At 38.2% G+C, this 19,823-nt stretch overlaps 1 protein-coding gene across 3 annotated transcripts in view; it reads right to left on the bottom strand.

The window, feature by feature from the left end:
* swt1 (SWT1 RNA endoribonuclease homolog) overlaps positions 1–6,150 on the bottom strand; it is a 42,343-nt gene extending 36,193 nt beyond the window's left edge. Inside the window, exons 1-7 of one of the 3 annotated variants that reach the window (XM_036140933.1) lie at positions 5,778–6,150; positions 5,605–5,677; positions 5,284–5,357; positions 2,293–3,269; positions 2,071–2,197; positions 703–804; positions 168–359 (exon numbers count right to left, since the gene is read on the bottom strand). In XM_036140933.1, coding sequence (XP_035996826.1) covers positions 168–359; positions 703–804; positions 2,071–2,197; positions 2,293–2,448 — 577 coding nt within the window. In that variant the 5' untranslated portion in view covers positions 2,449–3,269; positions 5,284–5,357; positions 5,605–5,677; positions 5,778–6,150. Of the gene's footprint in view, positions 1–167; positions 360–702; positions 805–2,070; positions 2,198–2,292; positions 3,270–5,283; positions 5,358–5,604 lie in introns of all 3 variants that reach the window. The other 2 variants (XM_036140934.1, XM_036140935.1) reach the window with 2 other exon arrangements.
* Between the last annotated feature and the right edge of the window lie 13,673 nt (positions 6,151–19,823).

Raw genomic sequence — 19,823 nt, 5'->3', positions numbered from 1 at the left:
GATTTGTCATTTTGTATGCACAAAGCGCGTACAGTACGAAATGTAAATATCTGGTTTCTACTGCACTTTTCCATAAAGAGGAAACAGGTAATGGATAGGGTAATGTTTTGATTGTATTTGCCTAAACATCCAGTTTAAAGCCATGAAGGTAACTTAACAGCACTTACTGCTTATCTGAGTGGCCTGCTGCATGGACTGCCCCCACAGGTGGGGGTCCCGCTTCTTTAGGGAGTTGTAAATGAAGGAGATGGCAGGAGTTGCCAGGTGAGCCACAGACCCAGAGAGACCTTTTTTATTTTTAAGCCAATCCAGTTCCTGGAGAACCACCCAGGGGATCAGGACCATAGGGTGACCCAACGCTAAGAGAGAATGGTAGCGGTTGTGAATTTACACATCATAGTCCACAGTAGTTGGTTTATCCTGATATAAATTTAAACAAAGTGCAAATTTTATTCATGTATACAGAGGATTCAACTATTTGGAAAACCTCAAACTCTTACATGGATATTCTATTCAATGAATCTGAGTGTGAGACAGATTGTTTTGTTTTCCTGTGTTCATCAATGCCCTAAGGCAGCTAAATATAAATAATTTTATTTCAAAGATAAAAAGGCAGTGCTCTGTGACATGAATATTAGTAATTGTTAGCACACAAGATGTACAAAATGCATAAATGAATTCTAGTTGTAAAATATTTAATACCTTCGAGGCCACAAGATCGGATTTTTTTCACATAATCCAAGTGACTGAGGAGAATGTTGGTGTCCAGAACGAGGATTAGGTTTTTCTGTTTGGGCTCCCTGGCTGTAAACACAAGTTACATAAACTGATGCTTGAGTAGAAACTCTACAAGACAATGGATTAAAAAATGCATTTATACAGATTGGATCTGTACTGTAGTCAGGCGTGATGGAAACTGGCAAAGGTATTAAGACTCCCTGAACTTTTTCACAGCTTGTCACATTGCATCTGCAACCTTCTCCGTTTTATTGGGATAACAAACCAACACATAGTAGTGTACACTGTGTTAAAATGTTGCTACAGAAAGATAATCTGCAGTGTTTTGTGTGTGTATGTAATACCCCTAAATCAAACCAAATCAAGATTTATGTGTCACATACAAAGACATACATGGTACAACAGGCAATGAAATGTGTTTGTGACCACTCGGCCACAAAAATCTTCAAAATAGGCAATTAAAAAGTTTTTCTTTAAAAATGTTAAGAGTAATAAAAATGCTTTGGAAGAAAAAAAAAAGATGTTAAATAGAAATCAGGTTCAACCAACCGCCTTCAGAAGGTGATTCTGTCTAAATACAGATCTTCTGAGAACATCATCATGATGGCCAAGGACCACAACAGATAAAGTTGTGAGGAGGTTTAAAGCGGAGTTAGATTTTAAAACAAAACCCCAAGATTTGAACATCCCACAGAGCTCCGTTAGACTGTTAGTCAGCTGAAAATGGAAAGGACATGACAAAAACCAAGAAATGGCAAAACTAAACTAACCACCATGGCACTAATCAGAGAAGCAGGCAAGAGGCCTCAGGTGATGCTGCAGGACATTCAGAGATCACAGCCCACAAGAAAAAGCTCCACAAAGCTCTGAGAGAGATACTTATAAAGCCTTGCAGCTGTAATTGCAGAAAAAAAGCCGTTTCAACAAAGTAGTGTCTCAGGGGAGCAGAGTCTAAATGGATCCAGATTTATTCTCACCTCACAGTCGTGCTACTTTGTGTTGATCTATCTAGATATAATTAAATATATTGAAGTTTGTTTCTGTAATGTGACATGATGGGATAAGATTTAAGTGCCTTTAATACCTTTGCTTGCTTAACATTTGCTTCATTTGTCTTTTTTAAACAACTGGAAGCACATTACCGTGTTAAAGCAACAAAAAGCCCTGTTTAATGACTACCATAATGTCATTAGTTATGTTTTTTTAAAGCCAAAACAGATCAAATTCATCAACTGCAGGTATATCCAGCCAAACTACCAGACATTTCATTTAGACATTTACTTACATTTTTTCCAGCCTTAATGATGTTTGAGCAAAAACAGTGAAACTCACAATACTCTGCTGCTCCTTCCTCAGGAAAATCTATGTCCATGCCGGTGAGTTCACCGTAGCTCTGCATCACATCTACCTCCAGCCTCTTCTCAGACCGAGCAAGATGCAGCTCTTCAACCACTTGACCCTGAAGAAACACATTTTTTGGACAGAAATAAAATAAAATTAAAAAAAAGCTAATTTTATGCTAAGGTTAATGTTTTTCTTTTTTTCCTTTTTCACCTGGTCAAATGATCGGTCACAGTTTGCATCTCCTGCTGGTGGGTGCTCTGGTGGGAGCTGGTCAGGCAAAGAGGATCTCCTATTTTGCTCTTTAAATGGAGAATAAGAAGGAGCCTGCCAGAACTCTGCCAGGTTTCCCAGTTCCTGGCTCAGCATTCTTCGCTACAACTCCAAAGCCATCGTTGTTACCCGTAAGCTTGAGGTTTTGGTTTGAAGAAGCATTATTATTATTATTATTATTTCCATCTGAGCTGGGCGAAGGTCCAGCCTTAACCTTTCTCGGTATCCTGAATTTAAAAGGCACAAACTTTAGAGCGCTTATTTGTTTCGGAGTGAGTGGTGGGTACTCTGTTTTAGACGATGGCGATTTGTTGCTTTCGGGGGTTGAAGTGAAGCTCCTCCACTTGTTAAGACTCTTTCCTAAGGTAGAGGGCCTGGATGAAATGCAAGACTCCACTGGGACCGTAGCAGGGGAACCTTTTGCATCCATACAACTGCTCCTGCTATGCTGACAATTTATTTGGGTCTTAGTGTTGCTACTGTCGTATGTCGTTGTAAGCCGTTCTCTTGCCGGTCCAATCTTCTTCTCCAAACCCTGACGGTTTTTGGGTGTAGCAGCATCTAACTTGCAACTCATTCGCTGATGCTTTAATTCAGAATAGCTGCTCCGAGAGCACCTTTTATCTGATTTGTCTTTCAGAGTCTTCTCTGTTGTCGGACTGGGTGAGGCTGCGCAGCTTGTCTTAACGGGCTTTGACTGTTCCCTTTCCACAGTTTTAACTCCACTGGCAATTCCTGCTGTGCTGGAGCAGCCTTCCCCGTGAAATTGCGCGCACCTGCTGTTTTTAAGCTGCTCTTCTTTACGTGCGGCTTTCAGTTCTTTAAGTTTTGTTGTCGGCAGCCTGTAGACGGCTTTTTTAATCTGCCGGGCGCTGCGGGAACCATCTTTAGCAGATTTTCTCTGTTCTTTTGTGCGGCTGTTGGACAAGAAAACAAAAATACAATCAAAAACAAATATTTAAACTCAGAACATTTAAATGAAATAATTATTGTTCAAAAACATACAGACTTAGAGCTTTTTCACAATTTGTCACAAATATTACAATGGGTATTATGTGAACGACCAACACGGCGTAGCTTCTAATTTTAAACAAATAACATGACATTTCCAATATGAAAAGTCTGATCGGAAGTCTAATTTATGGTATATGGTAAGTAAATGGTAAATGCCTTGTACTTGTATAGTACTTTAACTAGTCTTGACCTCCAAAGCGCACATTGCATCTGCAACCTTTAAAAATCCTAAATAAAATCTAGGGGGCCCGTCCTCTTGATATCAGGCTGGGGGCCTTGGGCATGCAGGTCTCTGGATTCCACACCTAACTCTTGCATGGGTGGCCAGCGGGGTTATTAAGGAGAGGCAGGCACTTTTCAGTAAGGAGACAAATCAAAGTGCTATACATGAACAGAATATAAGAAATAAAACATACAACAGATAGCAACATTGCAGTCGGACAGGAGCAGCAGGTCAAGATAAGCTAGACTAGAGACTTCATCCAATGTTTCAGTTAACTTTCAACGGCAAGTCTAAACAAATAGGTTTTTAACCTTGATTTAAAGGAACTTAGAGTTTCAGCACTTTTACAGTTATCTGGTAGGTTGTTGCTACTGGTTACTGCCTCGTCTCCGCTCTATGGCCACAACGTTTCTGCCCCAAAGCCCTCCTCTGCTGTACCCTTGGTGGACTGCATGGCCTCTGAGCTCCTTGCAGCTGCTGGTTTCCTGGGTCTCGGGGTCCACACTGCTTGCTTCTAATGCCTGGAGGGGGGATGGTAATGGCCCTCTGCACCCGTCACTGAGCACAATTCAGGCCTTCACAACCTTTTTTTTTTTGCATGTGCACACAAACATTTATGCACTTAAAATACAGTAACTGTGTTGCCCTGTAGTTCTCTGAATCAGCAGTTTCATTCCATGTCCTTGATGCAAATGTTGTGTCTGTGGTTTTGTTTTTTTCTTAGTTATTTTTGTTTCTTTGCAGGTGTTTGTGGTTTTCTTTCCACAGTTTCCCCATGGTTACCGTCAGAGGATTGTTTTTCTGTAGTAACTGGTTGTCGGGTTCTGTCATTTTTGCCTATATGTTTTCTTTGTGTCCCTGTCCTTTCTCTCTTGCTTTTACTTTGTTCATGTTGTTTCCCCTCTTTCCCCTTTTACTCTGTCTTGCTTGGCATCAATTAGTATCTAGCACCTTAACTGCAACAAATAATTTAATCAATATAATTGGGCGTCAAGAGATAATTTATAGGTATAAAGCCTCCCTTGGTAAGGCAAATATGTTTGGCAAAACTACAGCAACCAGAATACTATTCTGCTTGCAATGAACCTGGACATTAAAAGCAGATAACAAAGAAGAAACAGATAGCCCTACTTTAGACCACATAACTCTAAAAAAAAAAAAAAAAAAAAAAAAATATCAGAAAGAGAGGGACTGAAACTGACTCATGCAGCACACGGCTACGTCAAAAAGTACCTGCGACACAAGCTAAAATCCCCACATTTAAAGGGTGCACTTGGTCTCTATTGACACACAGCTTCTTCATTTTACCTTCATATTTGTTTTGATAAATAACGACAGTATGGAATTTCTTACAAGACAGCAAATGTGATGCAATGCGTCTAAAACAAGAAATGAAAAGAGACAAAAGAAATCAACTAAAACAATCAACATTTTCCAAATCTAATGTTAGGCTGAGGTTAAAATGTTCAGAATAACATTTACCTGCACCTTTATTCCTGTTATAACCATTCAGACATTTGCCTGTTTGCATGGGTAATTATAATTACAGAAACATTGCCTTGGAAAATGCTAAATTGTTTTGTGACAAATGAGCATTGAAAAATGTAGGCTCTCTACAGTGCAGACCAGTGCTGAAAAGAAGTCTGGTGTCCTTTGTTTGTTATTAAAGTTTAATCTAAGTCCGGTGTAGCTACCTCTTATAACACGTGTTATCCTTCCTTCTTTTGTCCCCTCTCCTTACAGGGGTACCATCTTGGCGTTTTGCATCCTGAAAACATATAAATATTCTTGTGAAGAAGATGCAATTGTTGTATTTAAGATACATTACTAGATTTATTAAGTAATATAAAGTAATTTGATCTCTTTTTTTTTTTTTTTTTTACTTGCAAAACTCTCCATGAAGGTAATGGATTTTATGTATATTTTAACACAGTAGTAGCATACAATGTTAATACTCGCTGACCGTTAGCACTACTTACAAACATAAAATCTGAACAAACTAAACAATATCTCACCGTTTCGTCTTCGCGTGAAGTTGAGGACAACTTGTTTCGTTTTTTCTTTTTGGGATTATTTGACATTTTTCTTCTGAAAGTACAAAAAAAAAAAAGAAGAAAAAAAACAGGTGCCGATCACTGAAAACGCAAACTGCTCATATTAGGTGGGATGTTTTTGAAAACAAACTAACCCGTGTCTTCGGAATCTGTTTCAGAGACTGAACGTTTTAAATGTAAACAAACATTCTGTTCCAAATTATCCTTTGTCAAAGTTTTCTCTCCTGTAGAGCCATTTGTTTTATATCGAGGGGAACTTAAAACCGAAGTTGTCTCGCAGTCATAAACTAGAGATAGCAGACACAAACTACGTTTCGAATAGGAACTAAAGGAACGGGAACAATACGGACAACTTGTGGTCTTTACCTCCCGGAACGTGCTAATTACTCCTTTGAAACACTGGGAGTTATAAATGCGCAACTTCTGGAGAAAAAAATATCTATCCTCTTTCCCAGCTGGTCCCCAAAACATCCGGCTTCTCTTCTTCTACAAACTTTCCAACAGGACTGTTCATTGTATGCGCAGTGCTGCCCCCTAACGATACGAAAATGTAAACACTGTCTTTCCCGTCACTTGGCTTGGCCGCCAATGGTTGCCCATAGAGACGGTACGTCAGCGCGTCCGCCATATTATGAGAGGCAAAACCAATGCCAATACCGGAGGAATCTGGATTTTCATCAAAAAAAAAAAAAAAAAAAAAAAAAAAAAAAAAAAAAAACACAGCCACAAACATGACTCTGATGTTTATTTTGACGAGACGCTCTAAAATAATAATGTTAATTTTAACAATGACATCACTGCGATCACACCTAGAGAGAGAGAGAGAGAGAGAGAGAGAGAGAGAGAGAGAGAGAGAGAGAGAGAGAGAGAGAGAGAGAGAGAGAGAGAGAGAGAGAGAGAGAGAGAGAGAGAGAACCTTTGATTGGTAGTTCATGTATGTTCATGTTCAACTCAAGTTCACATATACTTTATTAGTTCTACAGAGAAAATAAGTGTTTTTGAATTTTAACTGAACACGTATAAACCTGTAGCAGGATCCCTACATATTTAATTTAAAGGCCCAACCAGGCACAGGAGATTTGGATTAGGTCTAGCTATAAACTCTTTGTGCATCTCTGTTAAATTGCATGATCCCTGTAAAATACATAAATAAATAAAAAAATATCACCTACATTGGATTCAACAAAACAAAATACTTACATTTAAAATGTTTGGAGCGTTAAATTGCTTAATAATAATAAGCATGGCAACTATTCATATGGAGCAGAGCAAACAGGAATACAAGCTGATCATGTTGTTCTGATGCGGATCATTGTCATTATCATTTGTCTCAGTTTCTCTATCCACAGGAGCTTCTTTCATGGCTTGGGGGGTCATCACTGCCCCTTGAAACACAAATACATAAGTCAAATCTGTAAAACGGGGCTCATCTGCTTTATAAATGACCAGTTTCAGATGATTAGCTTGATTCTTGTAACCTGGCAAGCCAGATTGTGTCGCACTCTCCATTCTGCACATTATCAATCAAGGACTGCCCCATCGAATCCGTTTGGGGAAAGGAGGGATTTTAAGCAGAGTTCTTTGAGCTGATTGGACAAAGCGACACCTATTGCCTGCCTACCAAAGGTAAGTTTTAGCCAATCACTGTATTAAATGAAAATGTTTTTCTTGCCATTCAGATTGCAGGTAAGGTTTTGATTCTTGTGCCTCTTGATGTCATAAATCCAAATACACACAAAGCATGATTGTCAGCTTTTTGTCTTCTGTGCGCTTTAAGAAACTTTGTATTGTTTTCAAATCCTGCAGTTGAAATCTATAATTGCTTATTGAGCTGTGTTTTTATTGTTAGTTTAACATTTTCAGTAAGGAAACACACTGGATAGCATCTGTAAGCGGAGAGGGCTGTTCTATCTTCATTAAGTCTTCCTCGTTGTTGTTATCTACTTCATACTTTACTGCACTTTGTAATGTGTTTTACTCATGCATTGGTCTACAACTTTGTGTAGATGCTATTTAAACCTTATTTTGATTCTTTATCCACCGTTTCATTCTCTCTTATTCCAGGATGGCGCCGCGGACGGCAGCCACGGTGTGTTGGTGCGCACTTTTTTTGTTTTGTTTTACAACTAAGCCCAGCAGAAGATGTACTTCCTGCAGAAGGTGAAGAAATTCAACCTGCCAAGGACAATGATGGTGCAGTTCTACTCCTCCATCATTGAGTCCATCCTCACTTCCTCCATCACCATCTGGTACGCTGGTGATACCGCCAAGGACAGGGGCAGACTGCAGCATGTCATCCGGTCTGCAGAGAAGGTGATTGGCTGCAATCTTCCATCTCTCCAGGACTCTGAGGCGTGCAGGGAAGATTGTGGCTGATCCCTCGCACCCCAGTCACAGACTATTTCAGTCACTTCCCTCTGGCAGGAGGCTGCGGTCCATCAGGACCAAAACCACACGCCACAAGAACACCTTTATCCCATCCGCTACCAGCCTTATCAACAAGGCCAAGAGCCGCCCGTGACCTTTGACACTGCCTCTCGCCCCCATTCAGGACTTACAAGCTACACCAACGTAGCATCTCCAGACCGTTTGCGTTACATTAACACACAGTCTACTGTGTACATAGCTATAGTTCTGTATATATATATATATATATATATATATATATATATATATATATATATATATATATATATATATATATATATATATATATATATATATATATATATATTGCCTGCACCAACAACACCAAGTAAAATTCCTTGTAAGTGCAAACCTACTTGGCAATGAACTTGATTCTGATTCTGATTCTATAATGCTTTTATGATCTGAAGCCCACGTGAATGTCAATTGTGCCCTTTCTGTTCATTATTATCTTTTTTCTTAATCTATGGACTTTGATGAACAGGGAACAAAATAGTAGGCCCATATAAATAGAGTGCCAGTATCCTGTTTTGTCACTGATTTGCTGAAATATATATTTTTTTTCATAAATCCTACATAGCAGTTTGTGTCCTCTATGCAACCAATACTGCATGCTTTGAGTACAAAAACAACAAAACTTTCTCACAAGGACCCTGAGAACAGAGTGACTTTTCAGACACCTCCTAATCTAACACGGGTGAAAACTTCCCCTCATTACCCAGGAAACCATGAACACTGTATCTGTTGTCTTTTGGCGACATGTTTCCCACCAATGGCTAGGTGGGAGATTAGCACACCATTCTTAGTCTAGTTGAGAAAACATGACTATTGTAGACAAATAACACGTAGTTTTTCTGATGAGCTACAGATACATACAGGCTTGTACAGTGAAAGGGGTAATGTAAGGTTCAGATAAGCAGTATCTGCTTCACATGGTATCATAACATTGTTACAAATGATGTATACTCACTGCAGCACCTGCTGATCCTCCCTGATGTTTTCAGCATATTTGAAGGCCACACATCTGTTGAGTATAATTCCAACTGGATATTTAATCAGGTTTCTTGACAGAATTGGTAAAGTTTATGTGATGCTGCCCTCGCATTGACCTGGTTTTTAAATATTGTCCGCAACTATTTAGATTATTTAATGTCATCGCTTCCCGACATCTTAATGTTACTCTCCTTTTTCTATTCCAAGCCAATTTTAAAATGTATTTCCCATTGTCCTGTTAAATCACCCAGTTGTGTCCAAGCCTTTTAATCATTTGACCCAGACTGCTCCCCTCAGATGACAGGAAATTAACTAAGAATCACCATGGCATGGCTCGATCACTGTCCACAGAGAACAGAGTTGGACATTATTATAAACTGCAAGGTTTCAGACCAAGAAAACAAACCTGGTGCAAAATGAACACATTGAAGTTCATCAGAAATTTGCAGCAGCACACATTGAAATAACAAACCTCTGAAAAGAGGTTTAACAGATAAAACAACGATGGAGCTATTTGGCCTCAAGATTGTGTAAATAATTTAACAGGAATTGAAAATGTAGTGGCAGCATTGTGCTGTGGGCCTGTTTTTTGGTTGGTGTGGCACTAATTCAAACGACAAAGTCGCCAGAATAATGACAAATGAGGACTATCTTCCAAATTATTCAACTTAACCACCAATCTTAATGGTTGAAACTTGGGCACAATTGATATTCTAGTTGTGGGATGACCCCAAAGACACGTTCAATTTGTTTAAGAATAGCTATAGCAGATTAAGCCTGAAGCTCAAAGCTTAAAAAATTGGGAACTACATTTGAAAGCTAGGTTCCTGCCAGCAAACCAACCAATTTAAATGAGCTCAACTTACTCTGCCAAGATGAACAGTCAAATATTGAGCTAGAAATGTGCCAGAAGCATGATGATGGCTACTAGGAACTGTGTGATCAAGGTACAATTTACAGATACTTTTTACTCCTAAGTGGTATTCTGCATCAAATTCACTCATCATCTATTACCACCATATTTTCTCTGGCCATAGCATCCCCCTTGCTTCTGTAGTAACCAATCTTGGTGTTAGATTTGAGCCTTATTTTACATTTAAAAGTCACATGGAACATCTCTGCTAGACCTCCTTCAATCATTCTTCTATCATTTCAAGAACATCTCCAAAATCCGTCCTAACTCTCCTTCTGATGTTGCTGTAAATCTTGTTCATGCATTTATCTGAAAAGTCAACTTCTGCAACGTACTTTTTCATGGAACACAATTCAAACTCAGTAAAAAAAAACTTCAAAACGTACATATCAGTGCAGCCTAGAACCAGAGGCAGAGGTGGTATTACCAATAAAAAATAAGGATTTACGCTATTGTTATAAAGGGAACAGGACATAGGACTGGTGTGAGTGAAACAGGAAACAAAACTAAAGGATCCTGTAAGACGAGGGAAGAGTGGAGAATGACATAGAATGCAGGTGAGTTAATCAGGAGATTATGTGGAGCAGCTGAGGCAGAAGGAAAGTGGGTGGAGTGAGGGAGACAGAGGAGCTGAACTAAAACACAAGGAAACATTTAACTAGAGAGGAAAATGTAACAGAGCTCTATAAGACAGAACTGCAAATGTACAACGAATAGAACACAAGAATAAACTAAGACACTAAACCAAAAGGGAAAAGAAATACACCTAATATGTGGAGAACATAAACAACAGTAAAATTAGGAAAAATGTAAACACCTGACCAGAATAGTACTTTATTTTGCAATGTCAGAACAGAAGTAAACTGGTTTTTCAAATAAATGTTTCTGGCTCCACTGCTTTTCACTAAACACCATGTCAAAATTTTTCCCGTCCTCTTCATTTTTCTATTTCTGCTGTCAAAACAACAAACGTTTATAGGGATCTGCATATTTTGTTTATGATTTTCTTATGCATAACCTTATTTTGAGTAGAGAAAGACAATATTTAAATCACATATTTCCTTCTGCACGTGTCCAATATTATTTGGATGATTCATCTTCGGTGATGAGCTCCAAGTCTGAGGCTGGACTACCTGCTTGCCATCTCCTTAATCTTTCATTCCCTTGTCATTTTATCTCTCTAATCCAAGTTCAAGCTCCAAAATTTTAATATTACGTCTATCAGAAACAACATGTTGTTAAACTTAAAAGATTACTTTAAACCTAAATCTGCCAGGGTTAATAATAATTTTAGCCCTAACTATAGCTAAACTCAAAGCATCAGTTAAACCCTGTAGTTAAACTCAAAAGTTCGGTCAACTTTGTCCACCTTCCTTGTTTCTGCAAGGAAAGGATGGTGTGGTCAGATTTAGAGTTAGTTTTCTGCCACACGAAGGGTTTTGCATGTAGTTGTGGTGTCATCTGACCAAAGAAACCTTTTTCCCGACGTTTGCTGCCTCCCATGCAGGGTTTTACTGAAAATAAAGTACCGGTACACATGTTTATTTAATTTCCCCAATTTGGATTTAATTTAGGGGTATCACAGTAAAGGGAGCTAACTGAAAATGTAAAGCAAAAAAATCTGGTGGTTATATGTTAACAAGATGAAGACAGTGTTCAGTTTTAAGTTCACTTCAAATTTATGCCCTACCCTATGTATGTCAATAAAACGAAATCCCTAAAAAAATAAATGTAATTTTGTGGATGAGAAAAAAAGTTTAACGGGTGGGAATACTTTTGTAAGTCACTGTCCAAAGCCTGAACTAGATTATAATAATACCTGCAATTGCCAGTCTTTACCATATGGTGGCTCTATTACATAAGCACTTCTATCTGTAGTCTTATTTAGATTGTTTAAACAAGATATCAGCTTAGTAGCACAATTAATTAATTGTTTCTTTTTTTCTCACCAGTGCACCACTTTTATGTAGTTCCATTTAATTTCTTCAGTTTAAATTTTAGAGGGAGTTTCTCTCAGAACATGCAGAAGCTGTTGTGGGGGATTATTATCCAAACCCCACTTTAAAATGATCGATTAATTTAATTTAATCAAAAATCTAGTTAAAGTTTTGCATCTGTAATATGAATTTGTTTGTGCATTCAGCTAATTAGTCAATCAAAAATGTTTAAATAATATCTGGAGGAAGCTTAAAACCTTTAAAAACACATAATAATGATATTTCAGATATGCTGGAGATATATTTTCTGCAATAATCTGACTTTACAGACAAAGATTTTCTAATGTTGGTAGATCTTATATTTCTTGATTACTAGGGACAATACCAAGAAGTAAATAGATGTCATGTCTTAAAAACCCCTGAGGCAATGATTGATTAATTAATGTAATTTTTAAGACTTTATGTCATTTCATGCAACACATATTAGTTGATTGTAAGTGCCTTCCATTATACCCGGGGCGGTTGATTGTTTAAATTAGATCATCTGTTTATAAAGAAGCTGAGAATTCCCACACTGAGTAATTAAAAAACGTGAGATTTCATTCAGTTCCAAACTGTCACAAAAACATATGATAAGTGTATTTGTGTGTTTCTTCAAGGTGACAGAAAGCAGACAACAAACAGAGGAGCTGTGAGTAGCACCAGCTGCAGGAAATGTTCTGTTTCTATAACGCTGGACATGAACTGTAATGTGTTGGGGATTTTGCAAACAACAGCTAAACACATGGGATTTGAGCAGATGACACACCGCGGATTAGATCTGTGACAGCGGTAAATACACGTGGATTACATTAAAAGTTGGACCCTGCCTCCCTGTGTTGGATTTCACTTAATTCTATTGGGTTTACTGGTGATGAAATATGTTTTCATGATATGATGAAGGTGCAAACGTCAGATGTCAGGTGGGCTAGTTTATGCAATGTCATCGTTGGGGGAATCATCCAGGCTCATGAAACTAAATCTTTCATATAAGCTTTAAACAAATAAAATGGAAATGTGTGCTTATGTCATAGTCACAGAGTGTTGAATAAACACAGATCTTTTAAAGTTACGTAATAACTACATCCTTACTAATACTCGTTTTTAATGTAAACATTAACAAAAAAAAATTCTTAATCTATTTAGATGAATTTACTCGGTTATTTAGCATGGAAGTACTAACCATATTTTTTTCTTCTCCCACTCCACTCCCTGTTAGCCCTCACTTATACATTTCTAAATTCCTTTTTGTCTCTCCCTATCTGTACTCTCTGTAGACTTAAAGACATTTGGCTTCAATTAATAACCTGATTCAGACGGACAGCATATGTTTTGTGAGTATATGAGTGTTCGCATATCCATGTGTGCGTGATGTTTAAATATGTGTTAGGGAGGGTCTCTGCTCTGCTGATGGCTTATTCAGAAATCTCGCTCACTCTTATTATGTACCCGTTTAATCTTATTCAGGGTCATTAGGGGGAAGGGGGACTGTAGTTCCTATTCCAGAAGTCGGGTGTGCTCCCTGGACATCTTGCCAGTTCATTGCAAGGACGGTCAGAAACCTGAAAATGATTTATTTAAGTTTGAGAGAACAGGCACTTATTTTATTCCGTCCAACATTTACATATGGGGCCCAAATGGATCTTGAGAATGAGCCGACCAATGCGCCTCAGATTGGATTGTGTTACAACATGCTAAAATGTTAACTGCTGTTGTAGTTCTAGTGTAGGAAAACTCTGAGCAAAAAGCTGGACCCATATGGGTCCTGTCATTGGGTAACTCATGCCTTCAGGTAGGTATCTTGCAAACAGTACAGACAAACAACCAATGATTACCCTTTTTTTTTGTTTGTTACAGCGGATCGGCTGGCATAATTGTGTTGCTTTGTTTGTGTTGTGCTGTACTGTGTGCACAATGATTCTGATGGCTTGTTATTTGCTTGGTGTTAATATGAAGGATTGTCAGGTGGTGAGTGTTGTTCATTTTCATCTTACCTTCAGGTGTTTTTTTTCTGGGCAGACTGTCAAACCAGAGCGGGAGGCCTCCGTAGCGTTATATAAACAAGTTGTAGGATGCTCTGTTTTTGATGCACTCTCCAGGAATGTTTTCTGTGCAACAACATTTAACAAAAGAACATGCATGCGTAACCAAACAATTTATTTACATTGTGGTTGTATCAATTTTACAACAGTATTAATGTATTAATTCAACATGAGCGAGGAGCCTAGTGATGTCTTCTCAGTTTGATTATTTGAAGATTCTTTTTAAATTAATTTTTCATCAGATTTTTGTTTATGTAAATATATATATTTTTTAACTATAATCCAAATTCTGCACAATGCACTTTCATCTGCAGGGAGGAATAAAAATTAAACACCCGCTGCAGGCTGCAGTCTGTGAGTCCTCCTTCCAACGCTTGGTCATATCCTACAGGTCTAGTATGTGTTGCACGATTGCTTTAATACCCATTTGTAACTAAGACACAATAGAAGAATAGAATAAAAGCAGTACCTGTTCAGCCCTAAATTTCATGTGTTAGCTAAGATCATTTCTGATTTCAGCATGAAAACAATGACGTCCATAATTGTTTAGGACACATTGCTCATATGTTACATGCTTATGGATTCGTCTGCCATTCTCTTTGAAAAAAATGCTTACTGATTGAAAACTTTGAAAGTGTTGGAGCTCACCGGGAACTGGCCAGATAATGGATCTCTGTGTCCAGACCAAGCCGAGTAAATGTACTTTTGGCCATTTGACTACACTTGGAGCGTAAATCTTCTCCAACTCTAGGCATAAACCCAGAGTTTCTTATTCTACTACTTAATTTAATGTTTTTTTATCCTACTGACCTCATATGTATGCCAATTGGATAGCATTTCACAAAAAGTGGTAGTGTCTTTATCATCTAGACCAGATTTAAATCTATAGGGACAGCAACCCCAGGTGACCGAGGTTTGGAAATTCCAAGATATATGTATTTATTTTTTTAAATGAGAAAATGTTTTTGCAAACATGGTATTGTTAAAGTTCAAGCCCATACAATTTTTTAATGCTTTAATTTATTGGATTTTCAAGTAGTTGACCAGTACACAATTATTTAAAAACACTGATTTCTTAGCCCCACCTGAAGCTTAACTTTCAATACCAAACATGCTGGACATATTTGCAAGCTTTAAGCTCAACCTGGATGTTTTTTTTTTGTGGTGTATTTCCATCACTTTGTTGCAGTATCAAAGAGACACTATAATGTTTATGTAAAGACAAAATTCTGCCTTGTTTATCAGAAACTTGATAACAACTATAATGATCATTCCAGAGAAAAACAATTTTTGTGTTTCTAACAATCTATTTATTGTACTTTGCATGTGTAAAAGAAACTTGGGTGAGTGTGACCTCAAAACCGGTTCTAAACCCAATCCTGCTCACAACGTTTGACTATTCTTTGATATTTTTCCATGAAATTTCCATAAACATTATAAACAGTTTTCTTAAAACCATAAATAAATCAATTATGTTGGATATTAATCATGGTTTGAGGTAAGAGCCTGAAAGGCTAATTCAGTACATTTTAAATAGAAGGTCCAATTTCTTAGCTGCTGATCTTGAAATGCTTAAGAGTTTTTATACATAGCTGGCAATTTAACTAAAAGTTAATTAGAACATTTTTAGACATGTTCCATATTGTTTTAGCTCATTTTTGAAGCAAAAATGTCATACACTTGCTGGCTCGGGTTCCTCAGATTTCTCAAATTATGCTTTTCTTTTACATGAAATAAAACAAATGTCTTTCTGGGATTGACTCTTGGTAAAATAAATCAAACGAATCAACTCAACCCAACACATCACAGCAGGTTGTAAGGAATCATGATATGATTCATTAAGATCTTAAGTTACAGACGTGGACATCTTTGAGCTGAGGGGTTAACAAATCAAGACAGTCACATGAAGCCAAGAAGAAGTGTATGAGCGGCTTTCCGTAAAGTCTGGTTTTCACCACAGGGCCAATAACAATTCTGCCAGTGCTTCCCAAATATTTATACGACTGCACTTCCCCTAAATCAAAACCTAGGTGACTCTGTCTGCCTTTTACTGCCAGCAGAGATGACTCCTCTGCTCGGGTACAGTTTCATGTAAACAAATAGGTCTTTCAGCCCCGTGTCCTAAACATCTCCACTTGGCCTTTGCATGAAGAAAACTCTACTTGGCTCTGGTGTTGCTGTCAGAAAGCAGTGACTAAGACTCTAACTGGCTCGGTGACAGACGTCTACCTCAACACATTCCCCAAGTCTCTTTCCAATTAGTGAATGGTCTTTTATTAGTCCAAAAATTAGCCCTGGAGAGAATTCCCAGACTATAAAGGGGAGTTTGTTTTTCATGGTAGTAATGGTAAAGTGTTAATGTGCCTGGAACCAGCCTGCTGCTCAAACCATGAGGCACGAATGTTACCTCACTGCAGGGCCTCTTGTGATGTGGGACGCTGCCTTGTAGTTTTGTTTTCATCTTTAACATGGTAATTGTAATCTTCTTTCTTTGACAAGACAATATCAGGAGAATAATAAAGCGGTGATGATAATTCATGGTTTTATCTCTGGTCCAATAATCTAACAATCATATTATTGTGCAGCTGCCACCTGCTTCTGCATTCCCCTCCAGTAGGGTCACCCGATCCCTTCTGCCTCTCTACTCACCTGCATCTACTTGAATAATTATTCCCTGCTCTGCTGCCTTCCTGCTCGCTGTTTAACTGGCTGCTCTTTGTGCATTCCCGGAAACTTCGAGGAAAGTCTACATCTGAGTGATTTGCATCCTGGGCAGCAACACAATATACACAGCAAAGCAAATGATCATAGTGGTATTTCTTATGTAAAACATGGTGATATTGTTCACCATGGCCCAGGATAATATTCAAAACAAGAGACAAAAATTGAAGGCTTCATCCGAATACCCTTAATAATAGCTTCTAGCTCCTGTTCCTAGACTTTTGACTGGGTCAACAGTAAGAACTCTATCGTGAGGAGGAAAGGAGCTTCAGACTGCTGTGCCAAAATCGGACAGGCTTTAACTCCGACGTCATTACGTGACGGAAACGCACATGGATGATGCGAGTCAAATCTGGGCCTACAGCCTTCCCAAAATGAACTACAAAGTATGCGCTTATGTATATGTCATGTCATGCAAAGGATTGTGGGATACCGGCACCGGCAAGAGATGTCGCAGGATTCCTAAGCAAAACTAGCCACAGTAGGGTGCGTAAATCAGTCTGGTGAGGCTCCATTCCCTCCGACCCAAAACAGACCGGACCAATCACGGCTTGGGAGGCGGGGCATAACAATGCGTAACTCTCAGCTGCAGAATTACCCATAATTCAGCAGCGCTTTCCTGCTACCATAACAGTCAAGATACTATGGAAATTTTTGTTGCTTGGTGCCTTGAAAGATTAGGAAAGGGGATGTGAGGACACAATGTATCCTCTGATTTTTCTTTAGACAAAAGCGTCAAAAAAATGTTCACTGGAGAGTTTGCTCGATGGCATGACATGTTTCACGGACTATAAAGTAGAAAAAAAAAACAGAGCGTGTTGCTTGGAGTTTTTTGCGTCACATCTGTAGTTATCCTATTGGTTCTAACCTGATGACGCTGACCCTGTTAGTCCCGCCTTTGAAATCGGGCTCTACCAGCTCCTCACCAGACTGATACGCTGTGTATACCATGTAAGTCAGTTTGGCTGGCCAGGCTAGGAGCATACAGGCTTCTATTCCTACCACCTTCCTTACTGACCGCACTAGTCGGACAGCACTTATCATGGCAACCGCTGACGCGCTTCCACTTTGGCTAAAGAGTCCTTACTCTATAAAGGTTTTCAGATTGAGCCTGTATCTTGGTTACTGATGTTGCACTACCATCTCTGTGGCATAATCAGATGGCAGAATTATAGTTGAAATTCTATGAGTTCAAGGATTTAATGTTAATTTACTGGTTTTGTTCTTTACTTTACATGAAATTAAACGATTCACATGTATTTATGCTCCACTGTTTCCTATGTTTCTTTTTTGTTATAGATCATGTATCATGTTCACTGCAAAAGGCAACTAAAAGTAAATAGAATTTTCTTGAAATTAGGGTGTTTCCCCTTGATTTGAGCAGGTGAATAAGATTATCTGCCAATGGAGTAAGATTTTTGCACTTAAACTTATCGCCATCATCTTATTTCAAGTGCAGTGTATCTATCTTTTTTTAAGGGTAAAAATACTCATTGCATTGGCAGATAATCTTATTTATCTGGTCAAATCAAGGACAAATACACTAATTTGAACAAAAATGTACATTCTTTTTGTTCCCTTTTTGCAGTGTTGGTAATCTTCTGTTCTCCTTAATGTAACATTTACTACCTCTTTTTCTTGTAACACCTCTCCCTGATTGATGTGTCCCTTTCATCCTAATATAGCTTGTTACTTTTGTGTTTGGGAAAGTTCAGTTTGTATATTTTCTTAACTGGCCCTCTACTCTACTTGTGTTTACTTCTATTTTATCAATTCTTTACTCAGCTCTCCCCCTCTGTGATCCCTCAAAGCTGTTCCACATTCAGTTCATAAGTCTCACCTGTTGCCACTCCAGGAATTACTTCTCCCTAAATACATGTATTCGCTTTTATTTATCACCCCAAGTCCATTGTTGTGTTTTTCTGCGTTTTTTCCCCGGTGTTATAAGTTAAAATCTTTTGAATTAAACTACACCATTTCATGTGATTCTGCCGGCCTCCTGTCTTTGAGTGTTTTCCCCCCACCCACCCACCCTGGCAAAACACATCATGACAGTACCTCTATAGGCTGTTAGTGACATGCTGCAAATAACAATAAAGTTATAGGCTGGTAGGGTGCAAGAAACGTAAGTACAAAACTTGTTACTGAACAAATAAAAGCAAAAAATGATGTTTTAAAAAGCCTCACATTTTCACAGGTAAGGCAATTAAACTGAAAGGAGACTTATTTTACAGGATTTGTGAAGAGGTTAAAGGAAATGATGGAAAAACAAGCTTTTAGAAATCATTTTATAAAGAGCTTGATGTGGAGGCCAACATCAAATACCCCAGCGCAACTCATACAACATAAAATACACTTTATTGATCAGATAATTGGGGAATTATTGGGCAGCTGCATAACATACAGAAAACAAATGGTGAGAAACTCAACAGCAGAAAAGCAGAAAAGTATACGCTAAAAATGTCTACACCTATTTCCCAAAGCTACACACTTTAGTGGCAACTGTGTGGCACAAATAGATCATTCATCCCTGCTGCTATCAGATCATACAATGCTGCACTATAACTGTAATTATAACAACATTATAACTGTAACTATAACTGTAACTATAACTGTAATAACCAACGTGCAATAACTAATGTGCAATTCTATTTAATACACTGTGCAATAATCCCGAAAGAAGTGACTTCTGCTGCTATTGCCACCTGAATATATGTCAATACATATGTACATAAGTCACCGTGAATGTACATAAGACATCCTCTGCCTTATTTCTATTTTGTATTTTTATTTTTCTCATTTACTTCTTTTTTTGATCCACTGTATAAACGAGGACACACTGTATATAACCGATGCACCTTGTCCTGCTTTTGGCACCTTCTTCTGATTATTGACTACTGAGCCGATGTGACAAGTGAATTTCTCCAATGTGAGATCAATAAAAGCCTATCTTATCTTATCTTAAATTAAAAGTAATGTGCAAATGTTGCAATGTGGAAATGAAAGTCAGTATTTTGATTCAGATGACTGTCAGTAATAATCAAAGTGAGTTATTGTACAGGATGATGGCATGGAGCAGGAAAGATTTCCTGTATCTGTGTGTTCAAC

This window comes from Fundulus heteroclitus, chromosome 9, assembly GCF_011125445.2.
Source record: "Fundulus heteroclitus isolate FHET01 chromosome 9, MU-UCD_Fhet_4.1, whole genome shotgun sequence".
Taxonomy (NCBI): Eukaryota; Metazoa; Chordata; class Actinopteri; order Cyprinodontiformes; family Fundulidae; genus Fundulus; species Fundulus heteroclitus.
This window is presented reverse-complemented; position numbering and strand designations above follow the sequence as displayed.